The following is an 18,061-nucleotide window of genomic DNA, read 5'->3' on the forward strand; positions in this document are numbered from 1 at the left end:
TTTTTATCTTTAAAATGTAAATATAAAGTTAAAATGAGTATTGTTTTACGATCTAATCCAATCAAACATTAGGCCTTTCTGCTTTTGTCCACTACACTGTGCAACATACTCAATCTCTTATGACTAATGATGAGTATGTTTTTACATTTACTATAGCTTATGTTGTTTATTATTTATCCAATAAACTTTCTATTGCACAAAACTTAAACTAAACACAGAAATACTCTTCTACAGTTTCCTTAAAATGAGTGTGTGCTCAAGTAAGATCCCCCACGGCTGAATAAATTTCATGTTTATTTATTATATGACAATGTGTCCAGTGTACACAAACATCTGACGCAAAACCTCAACACTCAGAGACACAACTACAGCCCATTTTCACCTTATCTGCAAATGGGTCCCTTTATAATACACATGTCACAGCAATCATGTTTATATACAATGCAAAATAATTTCAAATAAACAAAAACAGCAAAATGTTACAATCTGACAGTGCCAAAAAGATTACTCATGGAAGCACAAAACTTTGAGAGGGGTAGCATAGAAAATGATAAGTGAATATAGGTGTATTGATATTGAAACGAGTGAAGTGTGATTGGTAAGTAACCTCTACAATCTTATCTGTACAAGATAAGCCTAAGTGGGCCATTTATGAGCTATTTATGACTCCCTGATATTAATAACAAAGTACAATCAATTTTGAACCAGTGTAACATTTAAAAATTTGTAAACGTAATATAGAAAATACAGTTTACATTCAGTGTTTGACTTGTTGACAGGTTTGTTCAGAAGTGACAGAGACAAAATAAAGAAAAACAGTATGCATAAAATCAAAAGTTAATTAGTCAGGGTCAAGGATTACAGGGCTAAAACATATTGACATTGTCATTCTTTCTCACATTTATTCATAAGATGCTTTTTAGATTTACTAATTCAACATTCATGGATAACAGAATTTAACCCACAACCACCTAACAGAGGCTGGAGCATAAACACTTTGTCATTAGATGTTACGGAATAATTTTTTTATTCCGAGAGTTATGTTTAAAGTGAAGTACGTGTTGACTTTGAAATTGCTCTCAAGGCTGGCTGACCTTTGGCTTGCTTCAAAATCAACAACTTCGCCCGTCATTTCACTTAAGTTTTAGGGATATTTATACATTTATTGCACAATTTAATATGAAATAAAACAATATAATTATTATATTATGTTTCCTTTCACGCATTTGGTCATTCACATTTCGTAGATGTAAAATATGATCAATTATATCAATGGAAAAATGACAGATAGTGATTACACATTCATAACTGTGCACCTGATTATGTTGTTGAAAATAGAAATACGTGGTCTCATTAGCAGAGTAGTTTCATCGCAGCAGCAAATGGGAGCTGTTTAAAGCAAAGGTTGTAGATTTTAACATGTACAATATGAGTAAAAGATAGGCACTACTTTTTAATTAGTATCATTCATAAAACCAGTTTTCTGTCAGTTCAAAGTAAATTATATTATTTGGGGCACTCGTCATTTCAACTATCAATTATTTTCTTCTCTTTTAACATTAGTAGTAGTTGTATTTCAAGTAATTTTCAGTCAAAAGAAACTGTCCAATATTAACAATAGAGGCTAAGTTGTATAGTAGGAGAAGAAGGGAAGAGGTGGTACCATTCTCGAGAACATATTAAAAAGTGCAGTGTGCAGAAATTGCACTGTGTTCTACAATAGAAATATAGATGTCTTTGAAAATAAATACATGCAGAAATAATAAATACTAAAGTTGTTATTAAAAATCTAACAATATCACATTTTAAACAAAGGAAAATGAGAGGAAGAGGGGAGCTTTGATAAGTGATTAGCGAAAACATGGAAGAGGAAAGTTTGAGTGATATGGGTTTTAGATGACATATCAAAAACTTTAAGAGTAACTCAGCCCTAGCTCACTGCCGAAACTTTGGTAGGAGCGAGGTTAAGCACGGGGGGTAAAACTTTGATTGGCAGCTGGGACATAAGCGCTTGTTTTAGTACATGATTGTATTTTGAACATGCTTTTTATACTTGTCTTCTAGCAGCCAGAGTGTTACGTGGCCACATTTTTATTTTATTTTATTCATATTTTTATTCCATTCTTAATAAACAAGACTTCTAAAGGAGGATAGGGGTGAGTTACTCTTAAACAAAGGCGTTCTGTTCTTTTAACCCTTTGATTTATAATGTTGGATGATTGACCTTCATGGACATCAAGTGCGATACCAATACTGTTTACTTTGTTTTCTTAATATGAAGCAAATTACATTAGATTCACAGACCATAGAAAATATTCAGAAATAGCTTCAGAGATAGCCTCAATATTATTTTTCTTGTAGTTATTGTCAAGCTGTATGCGTTATGCAAACCGGTGAATATTTTTTAGCTGTAGAATTTTCTTATTTTCTTGATAACATGGCAGCTGTAAGTGAAAGCTAACTATCTCTGCATTTGAAGAGTCAATGTAAAAGGCTCACTGACAATTACGACTACAGCACATTAACATACATGAGTAATTTTGACTTTTGAGATGCTACTGCTTCCATATTTTCTTTTTTCCATTTGTCCATTTATAAATAACCTCCAGTACGGAACAGTGACAGCGAGACTCACAGCGCAGCAAAGGGCGGATACGGATAGGTGTTGCTGAGGATACGGCGGACAAAGTAAAAAGATGGTAGTAAAGTTGTTTGTTTGTTTGTTTGTTGATGATGAAGAAGGTGGTTGGTGATGAAGAGGACGCAGCTCAGCACAAAAAGAAGACACAGATTTATGTACATCAAGTCTTTGTGATTTTCCAGTTTCACATCCTCATCTGTCCAACTCTTCTTCTTGACAGTTTTGATCTGAAAGACAAAGCAGAGTCAGTGTGGCGTTTTTGAGAAGTTTAGCCTCAGCTGCAGGACTCAGATGCAGTACTCAGATGCAGTACTCAGATGCAGTACCTGATAGTTCCTGCGAGAAGAGGGTTGAACGCATAGAGCCAGTCATGCATGTCCTTTTCACTGTTGGCTTGAAGCAAGATTCCGCGATGTTCTGTGCACACGGCGAATGTGTTTGGAGTCTGTGGAGAAACCAAAGCTTATTTTAGCACATTTGATTGACTCGTTTTTGTTGCTTTATTTAGGTTTAACCAAAGATATTTATTTTGTCTTCTTATGTCTTCTTTGGTTTCTTTTCTAAAGACACTACAGTAAAGTGTATTTATCTTACTGACATGTTTTGGCATGTATCAGCTGCTAGTCACCGGTGTTGTTGGTGACGTATCATATATCAGCTGTTGTTACTTTGCTGTAGCTGTGGTCAACCTGATTGATCTGGCAAGTTGCTCAGACTGACTATGCCTCCTGTCCCCTGGTGTTCTCTGGAGGACGGTGTGCCAAGTGTGTGAAAGGAGGAACGCTCCGTCATCACAGTTAATGCTGATCCTGATCCAGCGTTTGAACTTGTTGTTTTACGATGCAATGACCAGTGCCCTGTCCCAATCCATAATGTGGTTATTTCTTTTACAGTGCTCTGATTTTAGGTTTTCCTTTATCTGTTAGTGTTCTGGTTGTTGTTATCGGAAGTAACAACAGCTGATATACGACACGTCAACACCAACAAGTCATGTCAACAGGGTAAATACTTTACTGTAGTGTCTTCAGAAAAGAACCCAAGAAGTTATTTAAGTTGAAATTTTTCAGGGTAGGATCTGCCATCTGCTCGTCTCCATGTAGATGTTATTGCTTTGCCTGTAATGTTCCACAGTGTGATATTAAGCTTATTGCTCTCTGTGGAGACAAGCATGTGAAGTCATAGAGCTAAGGTCAGGTTTGTTGAGAGGTAACCCCACTTGTTTAAGAAACTAAACCCATGTAATTGAATAAATAGACATGTCAATGCAATACTGTGGAATATTCTAGGCAAAACAATATCTCTGTGGAGGATGTGAGTGACCCTCCACCAGAAAACTTACATAGTGAACCTTTTCTGAACTAACTAAATAACTCAATTGAGTATTTCCATGTCTAAAAAAAAGCACAGTGCGTTATGGGACTGGGTGTACCTTGAGCATGGCTTGCTGGTCCTCGCTGTACTCCACCTGAGCAGAGGAGAGGTTGAGGATGGCTCGCTCCACCCCGTCTCTGTCTGAGTTGTAGATGTAGACGTAAGGCCTCCGCACCACCACAAAACGCTTTATCCACCCGTTTGTGTGAGGCTCCAGGAAGTTCAAGTAACCCTTCTTTGATACTATGGGACTGAAACAAGAAGACAAGGGCTGTTTTAGGTATATTCCCTTTCACGCACATTTTTAGACCACATTTAACCCAAACTAGCTAACAAAGATGGTTAAGATACAGGAAATGTTTGTCATAATTGTATTAAATTGGTAACAAACCTGACTCTGATCTCCTGGATGTCAGGAACAAATCTTCTGCTGCGTGGTTTTGTGTCAGAGGGGGCGCTGTGGGGCTTCTTTTCCTCTGGCTCAGGATGTGAGTCTGGACTGGGACTGACCGCACCAGAGTGAGGCGTGGGGGGTCTGAAAGTAAAGAAATTTGACTATCGAAAACATTCTTTCCATATACACAGCGCTGATTTACAACATATCATGATCATGATACATGGGTAATGTAACTCAGTCAGTATTTTTTTTATTAATTTGAAAGTTAAAAAAAACATATATAATTTTTAATGGTCTGGCAAAAATTATTTATTTGCAAAGACAGATTGGACTTGTTTGAGAAAAAATTACTTTTAATTGTATTTACTATAAAAAAGGTAAATACAAAAAATGTTTGCAAAATTGGTTTGTTCATCGTTTTCACTGTTACTTGTATTCTTTAAATTTAATAGGTAGACAGAGAAGAATGGGAAACCTGAGATCAGCGGGCACATAGCAGCCCTCCACCAGTGAAGGGCAAGTTGTGGAGGGAGCGATCGTGTTAAATGTGGACACTGAAGGGGAGTCTTTGAGAGTTGTAACTGACATCTCAGAGATCTGAAACACACAAATATCAACACAACAGTCAGTACTATTTATGTATGTATGAAAATATAACAGATTATACAGTCTTCAAACCTTACCTTGCTCTCACTGGCGCTGATACAAACATGGCTGTACTCTCTGTTGAAGGAATGCATGAGCAGCCGTAAACACTGAAGAGATAAAGAGATAAATATTAATACCAAAGCTGTTAAACTATTAAGATAAAATGTATTTACTATCAATAGTTTGACAGTATGTGGAGGGTGTCTGTTTTAGAGTTAAGGTGGTGCAGGTGATCCTTTTTCAGAACATTTTGTGTAATTCACATTTTGGGAGGAAATTAAAGTTACTGAGCAGTTCTTTTCTGAACAATACACTTTTATGTTTGTCACTAAAGAAGCAAGGCCACTACTTTTGTCTCTACTAGTGGGAAAATGGAAAATGGGAAAAATTACTGACCCTCTCTGCGAGCTCCCTCTGCCTCTCTGTGATGATTTCAGAGCAGGGGGCAGCCTCATGGTCCTCTGAGGTCTGAGGAGTCTCTGTCAGGTCCTCGGTCAAACAGGACTGAACTGGGTCTGGTCCTGACACGAGACTCGACTCCAGCTTCTCTCGTAACAGAAGGAAGTGCTTTGTCTTCTCCACCTGAGGAGCAGAAAAATATAGATTGCATACATGAACAAAAAAGGTAATGCTTTTAATTTAAGAAAAAGCTGGGGGAGGCCACCAAAATATAATGTGTGGTAAATAATAGTAGGCAGTAACCAATAATGAACAAAACAAAAGGTAACACTGCACTTAAAATTTCTTGGATGAATATAAATCACGAGGCTAAAATACACAGAGCATAATATAAAATTTCTTCCCAATTTTCAAGCACATCACAAGACAATTCTAGTATCTCAGTAAACAATTGTGCACATACATCTTGTAGGAGGCTGAGTTTCTCTAGCTCCCACTGATGCTCCAGGATGAGGCTGTCACTGCGTGGTCTCCACCCAGCCAGGTTCTCCTCTCCACGGACGTACGCCACCGAGGTGTCCAACACCCGCCTCCGCCTCCTCTGCATACCTGCACAGGGACAGGACTTCAGTTACAAGCGAACTTTACTCACTTTAAGTTGCATTACTAATTTCACACCATCTTACAACTGTTACAAAAGTTTTCTTGTGCTTTTATTTTAAGATCATACTGCCCATGTGACAATCTAAAACTAAAAATATCAAATTAAAATTACCTGGGCTTCCTATATCTGCCAAGTTACAAAGACTGGCTTCATAGACTCCTGTTATTCGGTTCCTATGAAAGAATGCAATAGTTGTTAAATATATTCCACTACCGGAATATAAAACTATGAAAACATATACATAATATAATATTTTCAACACACCCATCTGCTGCTCTGAGACTGCCCGTCCCAAAGAGATTACGGATGGAGCGTGAGGCCGAGAGCTTAGTGTCCCGGGAGTAGAAGACCATACAGATGTCTTTGGTAATGACTGCGGGCTGAGAGCAGTTCTCCATCTGAAATATACAGGAACAGGAAGACATAGATAATAATTACTTATACATATAATCACATCACATATTATCAGCCAAAACCTTAAGACCACTGAAAGGCTATTCCAGTCTTCTTCTGTCTGGAAAGCAGGATAATGAGCAGCTTTTACAGTTTCAGAAGGTTTGGTAAGGACTAAGCAGTGATGTCAAGTCCAATAATCTCCAACATGTGTGGCTTTGTGGGTTCCTTGTACACAGTGATCAGTGTCAGTACTGGTAAGATCAGTAGTGAACCTAATCTAAACTAAATCAGTATGTGATTAATTGAAAAACTTTACCTCTAAATAGGCTGATAGTGTCATGTAGATCTTCTCCCCATTTGGAGTCACTCGGTTCAATAACAAAGAGTTGTGCATTGAGCTGTCCCACGCTGCCTCAAAGCGATAAAACGTCCTGTGATGGTTGAAGAAATACAATTTAATAATCCAAAATATAGATTCTAAACTCAGATAAATCCCATGCTTTACACAGCCATACATTTGAGTAAGCAACTTACTAAAATAAAGTAGTATTATGTGATGAACACAAAAAATTCATACAGTCATTCTCAAATTAAGTTGATGTTTTGGACATAATTTTCTCTTTACAACAAGGCACCACTTCAAAAAGCATATATTATTTCAGCAACTGTTCACAGCATCATTGTGTTTGGTTGTTTATATATTGCTTTAGCACAAGAATTACACCAGATGCCCTCCCTGGCGAAACATTTAACGTACACGTACATGCATTAAACTCTCTATTGTTGGTGCGTCATTGTAAAGTTCTTCCAAAGATTTAACATTAATAGTAATAGTTTTGCATGCAAATGATTAGATGGAGAGAGATGAACCAGAAATAAATGGGACGAAGGAACAGCAGGGTAGAGAGCTGGGACAGTGAAATACCTATGGTCCCTCTCCAAGACGATACTGTAGAAGACGAGATCAGTGAAAGAATAAAAGAGTCAAGAAGTGAGTTGTGGTCATGCACTGTTCGGAAAGTTTTACTCAGCCCTGTAATTCAGCTCATTTGGTCAGCTTTGAGTGGTTGGCATAGATAAAGAGACAAATTGAGTAATTCCATAAGATATACTACTGACCCGAGGCACCAACCGATTATGTAACTTTAACATAAAAAGTAATCATATTTTTTCAAAGTTGTGTTGCAATTTAGTTGTCCAACATCTTAATACTTAAAGTTTTTGTTAATTGTCTATTGTGTGATATGCTTATGGTGTGAAAGTCAACAACCGGCATGGAATTTTTCTTCTGGGACAATAACGTTTAAAATGTCTGTCTGTCTATCTATCTATTAAAAGAAAAAAATCTAAATTGCATCATCATTTCATTTTCATACAAACCAACCAACGTCAAGCACTTTTGGTGAAGAATAAAACAGAGGTACAGTTTGTAGAATTACTTGCATTCATCTATTTTGTGTGTGTTATTGGTTTTGAGCTAAACTGACCTGTGAGTAACCTAACCAAAAAACTGAAAAGAGTAAAAAAATCAAACTTCAAATCATCAAGAGCACATAACAAGAACACCTGCGGTTTTATAACACGAACTGATGCATTAAACATTTGTAAAAAGGAAACTATTCCCTAGTGTTACATCTACATTTGCCACTTTGTGTTTTACTGCCTCCTTAAATCTCAGAGCCAGGACTGAAGTCATGTCACTGGCACCACATGTAACGGGACATTTGTTTCTGGAGTTTGGCAACACTTCAGGGTGGGACAAGAAAGACTTAAAAATATTCACAACATCGCAGCAATTTGACACAGGGTGCTACTGGTGAGGTAATGCACCCCTGGATTAGTTTTTAATAGCAGTATTTGAAACTAGTGCCAGGGCTGTACTGTAAATGATGCGAGCTGTTGAGTTGAGTGTTTCTGTTAATAAGCAGCGGCTGCTAATAGAAAACTGTTTCTTACAACAAGATGTGGAACATAAAAAGTAAACTGTGAATGCTGTTAAATAATATCATTAAAATATATCTTTATTCGGCCTAAAGTTACACAACAAAGAGTTATAATATAAACCTAACTGTGTTTTAACTCAATCAAATGCAATATTTATAAATAAAAATACAATATTAAAGATACTAAACTGTCTCTTCCAACTCTTTAAAAGTAATATTCCGTTTCCATTACAAATTCTGTAACAAAAAAACATATTATAATCTCCTCTGACAGAGAATTATCTCCCTCTAGTGGTCATATATTATACAGACGTATGCCCAAAACAATCTAATTAGATTTTTTCAGTGTTTCTTTGGAGTATTTAGAGGCTAAAGATCATTATTTTTGTACTAGACTGTGGGACTGGCTCCACGACACCTCCGCAACCAAAAAGCTGCACATGAAGCCAGCCATGCACGCCCTTGTCTGTCAGATACTCTTTATAACCTTTAAGTCAGACAAACAGTGTAGACAGAGTCAAACAGCAGGACAGCAGCAAAGAACATGCAAAACCACAGCTCTCACTTCTGATGACGGGCACACAAAACACACAACAAAATGGTACAAAAAGAGCAGGAGAGAGGGGAAAATGGATACAGCATGGTAACAAGATGGAGTTAGTATGCATTTGAAGAGCCCAGGGAGGCAAAATAAAATACCTAGGCATGTCCGAATCAAGAAACTGTCTGCAAAAGCAAAAACAACATTCAGTTAGTAACTCATTATAAGGATCTTTTAATATTTTCAAGGTTAGGGGATTGCGGGTGTGGGCAACAGCAAGCTTCAAAACAATTGACAATTGGCAGCGTACTTTTGTCAAAAAGTTCAGATTGTTGCATTTTTCCAGGAAATGTGGTACCAAATTTCTTCACAGGAACATGAAGATGGTTGGTGTGGTGTTTTTACAAAGGTTTCAGATGAATGCAGATAAATCAGTCCAGTACATACAAAGTTATAAACTTAAAATATTTAGTAATAACATGGACAATGCATTGATTGTACATATAGTGCCTTATGCAATTGAATTTATTCATTAGGAATAACAAGTCATATACCTGAAACAACACTGCCCTCAACTGGCTGACAACAGAATTACAATATACGTACATGAGCCACAAATATATTGTTCATTTGGTGGGATGTAAATTACATATAGAGATAAATATGATAGTAATATGTAAATGAATAACAACAATATTATGCCTTGCCTGACATAATATTATATTATGGTTAATAAGCATTTAAACATTTAATTCAATTTAGTGACTCATGAAATAAAAATATAGCAATTATTAGTGGAGTATTTATGGTATACTATTATCTCTTAAATAGATTATTAAATGAGCAGAGTGGGGTGTTAGCAGCAATGAGATTAAATCACCGAACATACATGTATTATTATGAAATGAAATATGAGGATGCAATTGAGACATAACAATGACAACATTCAAAGCCATGAACATTAAGGAGGGTCGTTCAGCCAGCAATTAATTCAAAAGTATTTTTAATCAAAGCTGTATCTTCTCAATTCTAAGACCCAAGTAAACAAAATAAAATTACATCAGAATATTTTCCTGAAGGTCAACTTTTACCTGTAAACAGCCAGTCACTTCACCCACCTCACCTGTGTTAATGTGGTGTGTAACTGAGTGATTGGAGGAGGTTGAACACCACTGGTGCAGATTTGCAGCAATATATCTGTGCTCTTACTTACTTCTGTTGGTTGTGGGGAGTGAATGGACAATGTAATTTAAATCAGTTTGTCCATATAGCACAGATCAAATTGTATGATTTTACAGCATATGGTTAAGCGCAATGTTTAGTTATACCCATAACATCAATAAATCGTCATCTATATAAATCCCTAAACATGAAGAATGTACTGTAATAAAACATGTAGGTCTAGTTATTAAATATATATACCATAAATTGGTCTGTATTACTGTAAAGAGAAATCAGTGAGCGTTGCATACCTGTCTTCCGGCAAAGGTCGGACATATCCTGCAGACAAAATGTTCAAGGACAAAATATTGGGGTCTATGATTGTCTCGTCTGATTCTGGGGTTGTGCGGAGACGTCCTGCAAAACAATCAAGACATACTTTACAACTGAAAAAAATCTCACCTGAGTTTGTCAAAATGGTCCTTTGTAGGGTTGTCAAATGTAAAAATTAACCTTTCCAGAACAGCTTTAGAATGATCTCGTGCTGTATTAGAACAAGTATAAGAGCACATAGACAAGTATACTCCCATGGACCACTATGGAACCTAGCTGGACAATTGAGGGTTTAAACAGATATAAGGCAAGATGGTAATATAAAAGAAAGTACTATGATTTAATGTTGAAAATGTCATTGAATTGAGTGTTTTTGTGGTATTATAATCATTATTGAGTATCAAATTCCTGTTCCTATTCAAAATTAAGTTTGGAATGTTTGTATTGTTACAACACCACTCTATTAATGTCTCTATGTAAGTAATGTCTCATAACCCCATTTTAGTTGGTATTTTGGTTATAAATCATACAGGCAGCTGCAAACAAATAAAACAACACTGCTAAAATGCTTAAACCTTAGCTCACCTACTACAAGTTCTCTGATATCTCTCCATTCAATGTCCCCTGTAGATTCATGTACTATAGTGACAGCGATTCTTCTCTGGAGGCCCTGAAAGTAGTGGAAAAACACAAGTAAGAAGAGAAACCAATGTTTTTAATGAATATTTAATGCAACAAGTCTATTTCCAGCATGAGACAGACAGTACCTGGTGAAGAAGGAAAGTGCCATGGCAGGGCATCCCTCCTCTGTGATCCACCACTGCAGGGATGTAGCTATGGAGAAGATATTAATCAGATGAAGCCTAAAGTTGTGTGTAAAATGTATATAAAAATGTTTGAAAACACATAAATCAAGTTTGCCATACTTTTTAACTATACATTTAAATATTACCAGATTTAATAATGCTGCAGTTAAAATGTTAGGTTAGTTGTCCTAAGTGGTAGTATCAAGAAACTAAAAAGGTATAAAAAATATATTTGCCTCATAAAATCAAATGTAAGTCTATAAACAGAGACATTAGGCACATTAGGCCAACCTTGAAAACACATTTGTACAGGCAACTCAACTCTATAGGCGGCTTAGTCTTTAACTTGATACTCACTCTCCATTTGCCTCTAGTTCACAGATCTCAAAGAAAACCATAAGGTCGTATTTGCTGTGACAAGGTCCAGCCTGCGGTCGCGTGAGTGCAGACAGTTTTGTGGCCGGGACTGAAATGAAACAAGGACAAAGCTGTCAGAAAATGTGAGAAATTCAAGCCAACGACAGGATGAGAGACCTGGTCTAGCCTACAAAGGAGAGATGGAGGGAAGAAAAGAGGGCTGTAAAAGGACACAAAAGAACCCCATCATGTCACCAAGTTTGTAATAAAAGGAGAAGAGGTGCTGTGGTTCAAACTTAGGGCCAGATCTACTGTGTAGTTTTGGGTAGGAATGCAAACATATGTTATATAGCAGGTGGTTTATCTTGCAGTAACAAAACTATGCTGTAAAGCTTCAAGGCAGTGGTGTAGTGGGGATTTTTAAGTGACTGGTTCGTGACTGAACCAGGAGGACTAAATCAGGACTGAACCAGGCTGCTGTTAGCTCCATGAGGCGTGGACCTCTGTGCAGGTCTTTTCGCCTGCCGCCACCCGACAGTCCATGCGGGTGCACCTCCGAGCCTGTCCCCACACTCAGTCCTGGTTTAGTTCTGGTTTAATCCTGGTTTAGACCTGGTTTAGACCTGTTTTAGTCCTGGTTCAGTCCTGTTTTAGTCCTGGATTAGTCCTGCTTCAGTCCTGTTTTCGTCCTGGTTCAGTCCTGGTCCCTCATGTCGCAGGTCACTATAGGACAGTACTGGAGATATCATGAGCCTATGCAGGTTATTTTCACCATTGCCAGTAGCTCAGGTTTGATATTTAAGTTGTAGCTATTTTATATTTGTTATTTTTTTATATCTCACATTGGGAGAAGTGGTTGGACGGCGTACCCCCGCCACTGTTTCAAGGTGAGCCGAATAATACAAAATATCTTGCATTGTACTACAGTCTTTACCTCCATACTGTAGATCTGACCCTAAACATTTAATAAGATATAATAATGCAATATTTCATCTATAATAAACATTGGTGTACACAATATGAATAATGAAATGTAGGCTACCAGAGGTTACCCATAGTCCTTATCATAGTAAATAAAATTAAAAAAAAGTATATATTGCTGAAAATATTCTGTACAGTAATTCAAGTTTAGAGGAATGCAAAGAAGGAATTGCAAGGAATCCACCACTCAAGTTGAAAGTCACACACTGGAGTCAATCCACACACAGGATCCTGGATCATTTGTCTTTTTATACCACAGATTTACTACACTGCTGCATTTGTAGTATGTGTAGTAAATGGTGCATGACTTGATGCTGGTAGTAATTATTCCTTGGTTTTGGGAAGGCAAAACAATTTTCTATATTATTTTTCAACAGCACATTTTTGGACAACAATGTCTAATACAGTTTAAGCTTGACGGGGGCAAAGCAGTGATGCAGTAACGGATGATTAATGACACTGTTTTTAATACAGTTACATTTTTTTTTACATGAATATGATGAACTAGACATGTATATATCATAGCTGGATATAAAAAGACAGTAAGTCCCAGGATCCTGTTGGATGTGACCTGTTTATGAAAACCAACCGGGCGTCTGTGCTTTAATAACTGAACAGATAGAGATGGGTGGAGCGGGGAGTTGGGCCCGTTCCTGCGCTTCTATGATGAAAGAAGCAGCGAGGCCAGCAGCTGAAAGGGCGTGTCCAGACAGCGAGTCCACTAAGGCCCCATTCAACGAATCTGGGACCAGGTATCGGATCAAGTCCAGGGTTTTCTCACGGTCCGGGGAGGTCTCGGAGCCTGCTGCTTGCACCCAACAACACGAAGCTTGCATGACATGACTTGAAGCAGGACAGCAGTGCACAGACATACATTTAAATACGTGAATGAGGATTAGACAGAGGGAAGGAGTGACATACCCGGTTTAGAAAGAGGCATGACCCGGGGGAACTGTCTCCTGCAGGGTCGGAGTGGGCTGTGGACAAGATAATATAGAAGAATATTAGAAGTCCATTATGTAAGTACAACACCCCTAAAACATAAGCAAAACATAGGTCAGCAAATGTCTAATTGGCTTGGCCAAATGTATCTCATTTACGGTGTTTCAAGTAATAATTAAATTAACTATTAATATTAACTCTATGAGGTTGTGTCACAGCCATTACATTAGCATGTATTTTCATAATCTGATGTCTCTAGGCCAGTGATGATTAATACTGGTCTAATAGACAGAAGATAGAACCAGATTTGTTGCATCAGTACCTCATAACATCTTTGCAGAGTGGGAGGAAAGGCTGCTTCTGATAATGTCCAAACACCTCGAACACGATTGGCTGAGTCTTGATGTAGTCCACGAACGATTTGGTGACTTCAACAGCAATCTACAGAAAATTTGCAATTTTAGAAAAGGAAACAAGAGTGAAGTACTGTATTTCTGTTCTTTTGATACATGTCTTACATTCTGGACATGGTAAAAGCCGAGAGGTGGACCACGACCTGTGTTCTTTAAGGGTTCAGTTGAAAAAGCTTCATCATGGCGGTGGATGAAACTGTAGAAACACACAATTAGATCAGTACAGCACATGTAAGTTCAATAAATTCTAACTTGGTGTTGAAATACTCACTTGAATTGGCAGAAGATGTCGGCATACTCTGCAGAGATGCTGGAGGCCTGGAGCACCGTGACTCTGAAAGTGAAAAGATTTCCAACCTGAAGATGCTCCAAGTTCGCCTCTTCCAGTCCAGCCTTCACAGGATTGTCGTCATCTGCATCAGCTGTGAAGAAAAAACATTAATTTAACTTTACAAATCATTGTTTTCGGTGATGTGATTGAGTTGTCTTTCCCATCAGGATAAGGTAAACTCAAGTATTCGCTTATATCACTGCTCAAATTATCTTTTTAAATTTAATAAAGCAAGTTATTTCTAGATCAAAATCTCAAAAAATATAAATACAGTTACAGAATAATTATCTCTAGCTAAGTTTTTCATTTTAAAGTGAACATAAAACAGACTTACAGACTGGACTTGTCTCTCACGTCTAAAATAAAATTACCCGCACATGTGTTGTTGTTCACTTCATCAGCTGAAGGTCCCATCTCTGTGCTCTGCCCCTCTCCCTCCACTATACGCAGCTCCTCCTGGGACACACCCTTACGGGACAGCCCCACAGAGCACGACTCAGACTGGAACTGTTAAAGGGAAAAGAATAATCACCAACCATACAGAGCTCAAGAAAATGTCCCATGATTAGCAATATTCCCTCCAACTGTATGACTACATTACCCAAAAAGTTGCTTGATTCATAGTTCAGAGGAATAGGAATTCTAGCTGGAAGCAAAAGATAGATACTGTACATGAAAGTTGTGTGATGTACCTTCTCGTATTGCTGGTCCTCAAAGGAGATCTTAGCAGTGCCGGACTGCCTCACTCCTGAGCCATAGTCTGGGGCCTCTTCATCGGCTGGAGGGAAACACAGAGCACCTTCACCTCACTCTCTCAAGAAGTCACACACCTCCTGTACTTTATATTCACAATACAGCCAAAACAATATGACCACTGATTGCCAAGTAACTGTATCACATTCTCAAATAAGTAATATCAATGAGGAAAAGCAGGTGAAGGCTTGACAACTGGGTCAGGGTGTCTCGAAAAGTGCAGGTTATCCGCACTTCTTGCATTATTTAGTAAATTTTGTCCTAGTGTATAACTATGCATGCTATGGCGTAGTCCTTTTTTAGACCTGGTTTAGTCTTGTGTCACAGCTGAATTAGATCCGGAGGTAGTGACAAATATTTTCTGCAGTGAATAGTTTAAGAACCTCTGAACTACAGTAACCTAAATGACTAAAATACTATTCCACCTCAGAGAGAAAGGTGATGCCGATTGCAACAGGCTGTGTATTAATCAGGTGGTCATAATGTTTAGTCTGATATTATGCCTATTAGCATAAAGCCTAAATCCATACCTGATATGGCCTGCACTGCCACTCTCAGAAAGCCCTTGACTTCTCCTCTCTCGTTGACAATGGCGACGCGATGAACCAAAGGAACCGGGTACAGAAGGTTACTTAGATACACAAATGCTCTGCAAAAACATAGACAAAAATAGGAAATACAATAAAAAATGGCTGTCAAAATGAATACTCAGTAGTGTGGAATTAAAAAATATCATTACTCGACTGGACAACAGAACATAGAGCAGCAAAGCAACTGAATAGAAGCTGGAACGGCTCTTGCGATGGCCATGGATAAACCTTTTACTATTGTTACTATATGGGGTCTTTCCTCACCGTTTAGTCAATTGTATTATCAGGACAATTGTAACATGCAAATTAAAAAAAATGTACATTGTACTGATAAGGTCTGATGAGGCTAGGAGCTACTGAACTAAATGGAAAGAAACCAGCTCCTGATTTTGTGTGATTATTAATTTTGTTTTAAAATTAAAATTGTTCAATTGTAGACTGATATCAGGCCACATATAATCAACATTCCTTCATCTTCATCATTCATGGACCATTCAAGGACCAATCATTTTGTAGAAGCCACTAAACAATTACAAATGAAAAGTATAAAAAAGGGAACAAGGCATATGACAAGATTGGTGAGGTGCAAATAAGGCATGCTCAGGACAAAAAATGTGAACAAAAATACTTTGAATACTTCTAGACTTAAAGGAACCATAAGCAAATGAAACAGAAATCATCACATGTTTCAGCCGTAATAAAAACTGCCAAAAGCTCCAGACAAAAACCACATCAAAATCAAGGTGCTCCTCGTGATGGGCACTGAACTTGTGGACTTGAAGCCAAAATTCATTTTAAAAATAAAAAATGCTTGTGCTCTGGCATGCCTAAAAGAGACCGCTGCAGTAGAAACCAGCTCTTTCAACTTGAGATTTTTTCTTCAAAAACACAACTTTATATTTAAATAATTTTAAAGGAGTAGTCATCAATAAGACATGTCAGTGCTGGTGAACAGGTTTTAAATTAAATATAGTTCTGCCTCTACAAGTTAAACATTTGTGACACAAAAACAAGCAGATGCTGAGCATCAACATTGCTTGGACTTTTAAGGAAACAAGTGCTGATGTAAATAAAGTGGTGGGCTTGAGAGCAAAATGACAAAATGCATTTATTGTAAATAAACAATGTAAAAAAAAAATAAATAAATAACAACCCAAAAATAGTAGACTGGCCAGTCTCCCAAGTTTAATTCTTCAAGAGCATCAGGTTCACAGTGAATAGGTCAGACTGGTCAGGCCAATGGTAAATTTTGACTCCAACGTGGGTTTATTAACAACCACATGATAATTGCTGATCATCAACAACACTGCTAAATTTGAAAAAAAGAAAAAAAAAAAGAATAAAATAAAAAACTTTTATCACCAATCTGATGTTAGATAAAAGTTTGTGATTTCTTCCCGATGTGAAAGAGCTAGTTTCCTCTCAGCCTGCTCCGAGACCTCACCAACCTGCCCACTACACTGAACAAAGGCGAGCGGTCGTAAAAGGGGTCCAGGCCTTCGCAGGAGCCTCGGCACACCCCTCGCTCTTCATCATCATCATCATCATCCAGCTCCAAGCACGAGTCATCCAAAAATATATCCTGGTCGAGATCATCCAGAGCCTCCAGCTCGTCCTCTCCCTCCACCCCGCGCCCGTCCCGCTGCGCGTCGGCCAGCTCGGTGACCTCAGATGTGGACGGGGTGGGGGACGGGGTGGGGTCACTCATGCGCTCGCTCATGCACGTGTTGAACAGAGGGTTTCTGGTGCAGCCACACACAGAACTGGGTTAGTACAGTGAGAGGCAGAAGCAGCAGAGGCGCAGAGCTGAGGCCTGTAGACAGTCTGTTAATAATGGACGATACGTGACACAAAGCAGCAAGCTGCAAAGGTGCTCCTTGTTGTGCTGCTATTCACAGCACGTCCAGCTTTGGGACAGGCAATGTAGCACAGTTATACGGCAGAGGGCAATGTCTACAAAGGCTTGTATTTCAACTGTTGGTTCATTAGTAAGTGCGCTCAAGGCTGGTCAATATGAAAATAAAAATAAAATTTTGATTTCTCCCCTGTGATTACACTCTTTTGGTGATACTACCATATGAGTTGAGTGCTTCTGTTTAATGCAGCTGTATGCTAAACATAGACACTTATCCTCACACACGCCTCCCCTAGGTCAGTTTCGGTTTCAGTGTCTGATGCTAATTAGACTGCATTGCTGTAAGAGAATGATCTTGACAAACATACTACTGTTTATGCATTTTAAATGTAATACTTTAGTACACTCTGGTTATAATCTTCTTCCAAATAATTTCCTTTATGGACTAATAAAATCTGTTTAAGATTTAAGAGTTAATGGTTAGTATGATTTATTTTTGGTCACAGGTCTTGGAAGGTTTAGTTTAAATCGTATGAGTA

At 38.0% G+C, this 18,061-nt stretch overlaps 1 protein-coding gene across 1 annotated transcript in view; it reads right to left on the bottom strand.

The window, feature by feature from the left end:
* Positions 1–320: 320 nt before the first annotated feature.
* The window catches only part of kif1aa (kinesin family member 1Aa), a 44,144-nt gene continuing 26,403 nt past the window's right edge, over positions 321–18,061 (bottom strand). The window contains exons 26-47 of the mRNA XM_055164966.1: positions 15,608–15,726; positions 15,017–15,102; positions 14,696–14,831; positions 14,265–14,415; positions 14,099–14,189; positions 13,903–14,021; positions 13,560–13,615; positions 11,658–11,766; positions 11,262–11,328; positions 11,080–11,164; positions 10,473–10,578; positions 6,833–6,947; positions 6,385–6,518; positions 6,232–6,293; positions 5,920–6,065; positions 5,454–5,639; positions 5,093–5,164; positions 4,885–5,006; positions 4,404–4,547; positions 4,071–4,263; positions 2,968–3,086; positions 321–2,868 (exon numbers count right to left, since the gene is read on the bottom strand). Coding sequence (XP_055020941.1) covers positions 2,826–2,868; positions 2,968–3,086; positions 4,071–4,263; positions 4,404–4,547; positions 4,885–5,006; positions 5,093–5,164; positions 5,454–5,639; positions 5,920–6,065; positions 6,232–6,293; positions 6,385–6,518; positions 6,833–6,947; positions 10,473–10,578; positions 11,080–11,164; positions 11,262–11,328; positions 11,658–11,766; positions 13,560–13,615; positions 13,903–14,021; positions 14,099–14,189; positions 14,265–14,415; positions 14,696–14,831; positions 15,017–15,102; positions 15,608–15,726 — 2,461 coding nt within the window. The 3' untranslated portion in view covers positions 321–2,825. The remainder of the gene's footprint in view (positions 2,869–2,967; positions 3,087–4,070; positions 4,264–4,403; positions 4,548–4,884; positions 5,007–5,092; positions 5,165–5,453; positions 5,640–5,919; positions 6,066–6,231; positions 6,294–6,384; positions 6,519–6,832; positions 6,948–10,472; positions 10,579–11,079; positions 11,165–11,261; positions 11,329–11,657; positions 11,767–13,559; positions 13,616–13,902; positions 14,022–14,098; positions 14,190–14,264; positions 14,416–14,695; positions 14,832–15,016; positions 15,103–15,607; positions 15,727–18,061) is intronic.

Source organism: Boleophthalmus pectinirostris, unplaced genomic scaffold, assembly GCF_026225935.1.
Source record: "Boleophthalmus pectinirostris isolate CB_2022bp ecotype Guang Dong unplaced genomic scaffold, ASM2622593v1 HiC_scaffold_7, whole genome shotgun sequence".
Taxonomy (NCBI): Eukaryota; Metazoa; Chordata; class Actinopteri; order Gobiiformes; family Gobiidae; genus Boleophthalmus; species Boleophthalmus pectinirostris.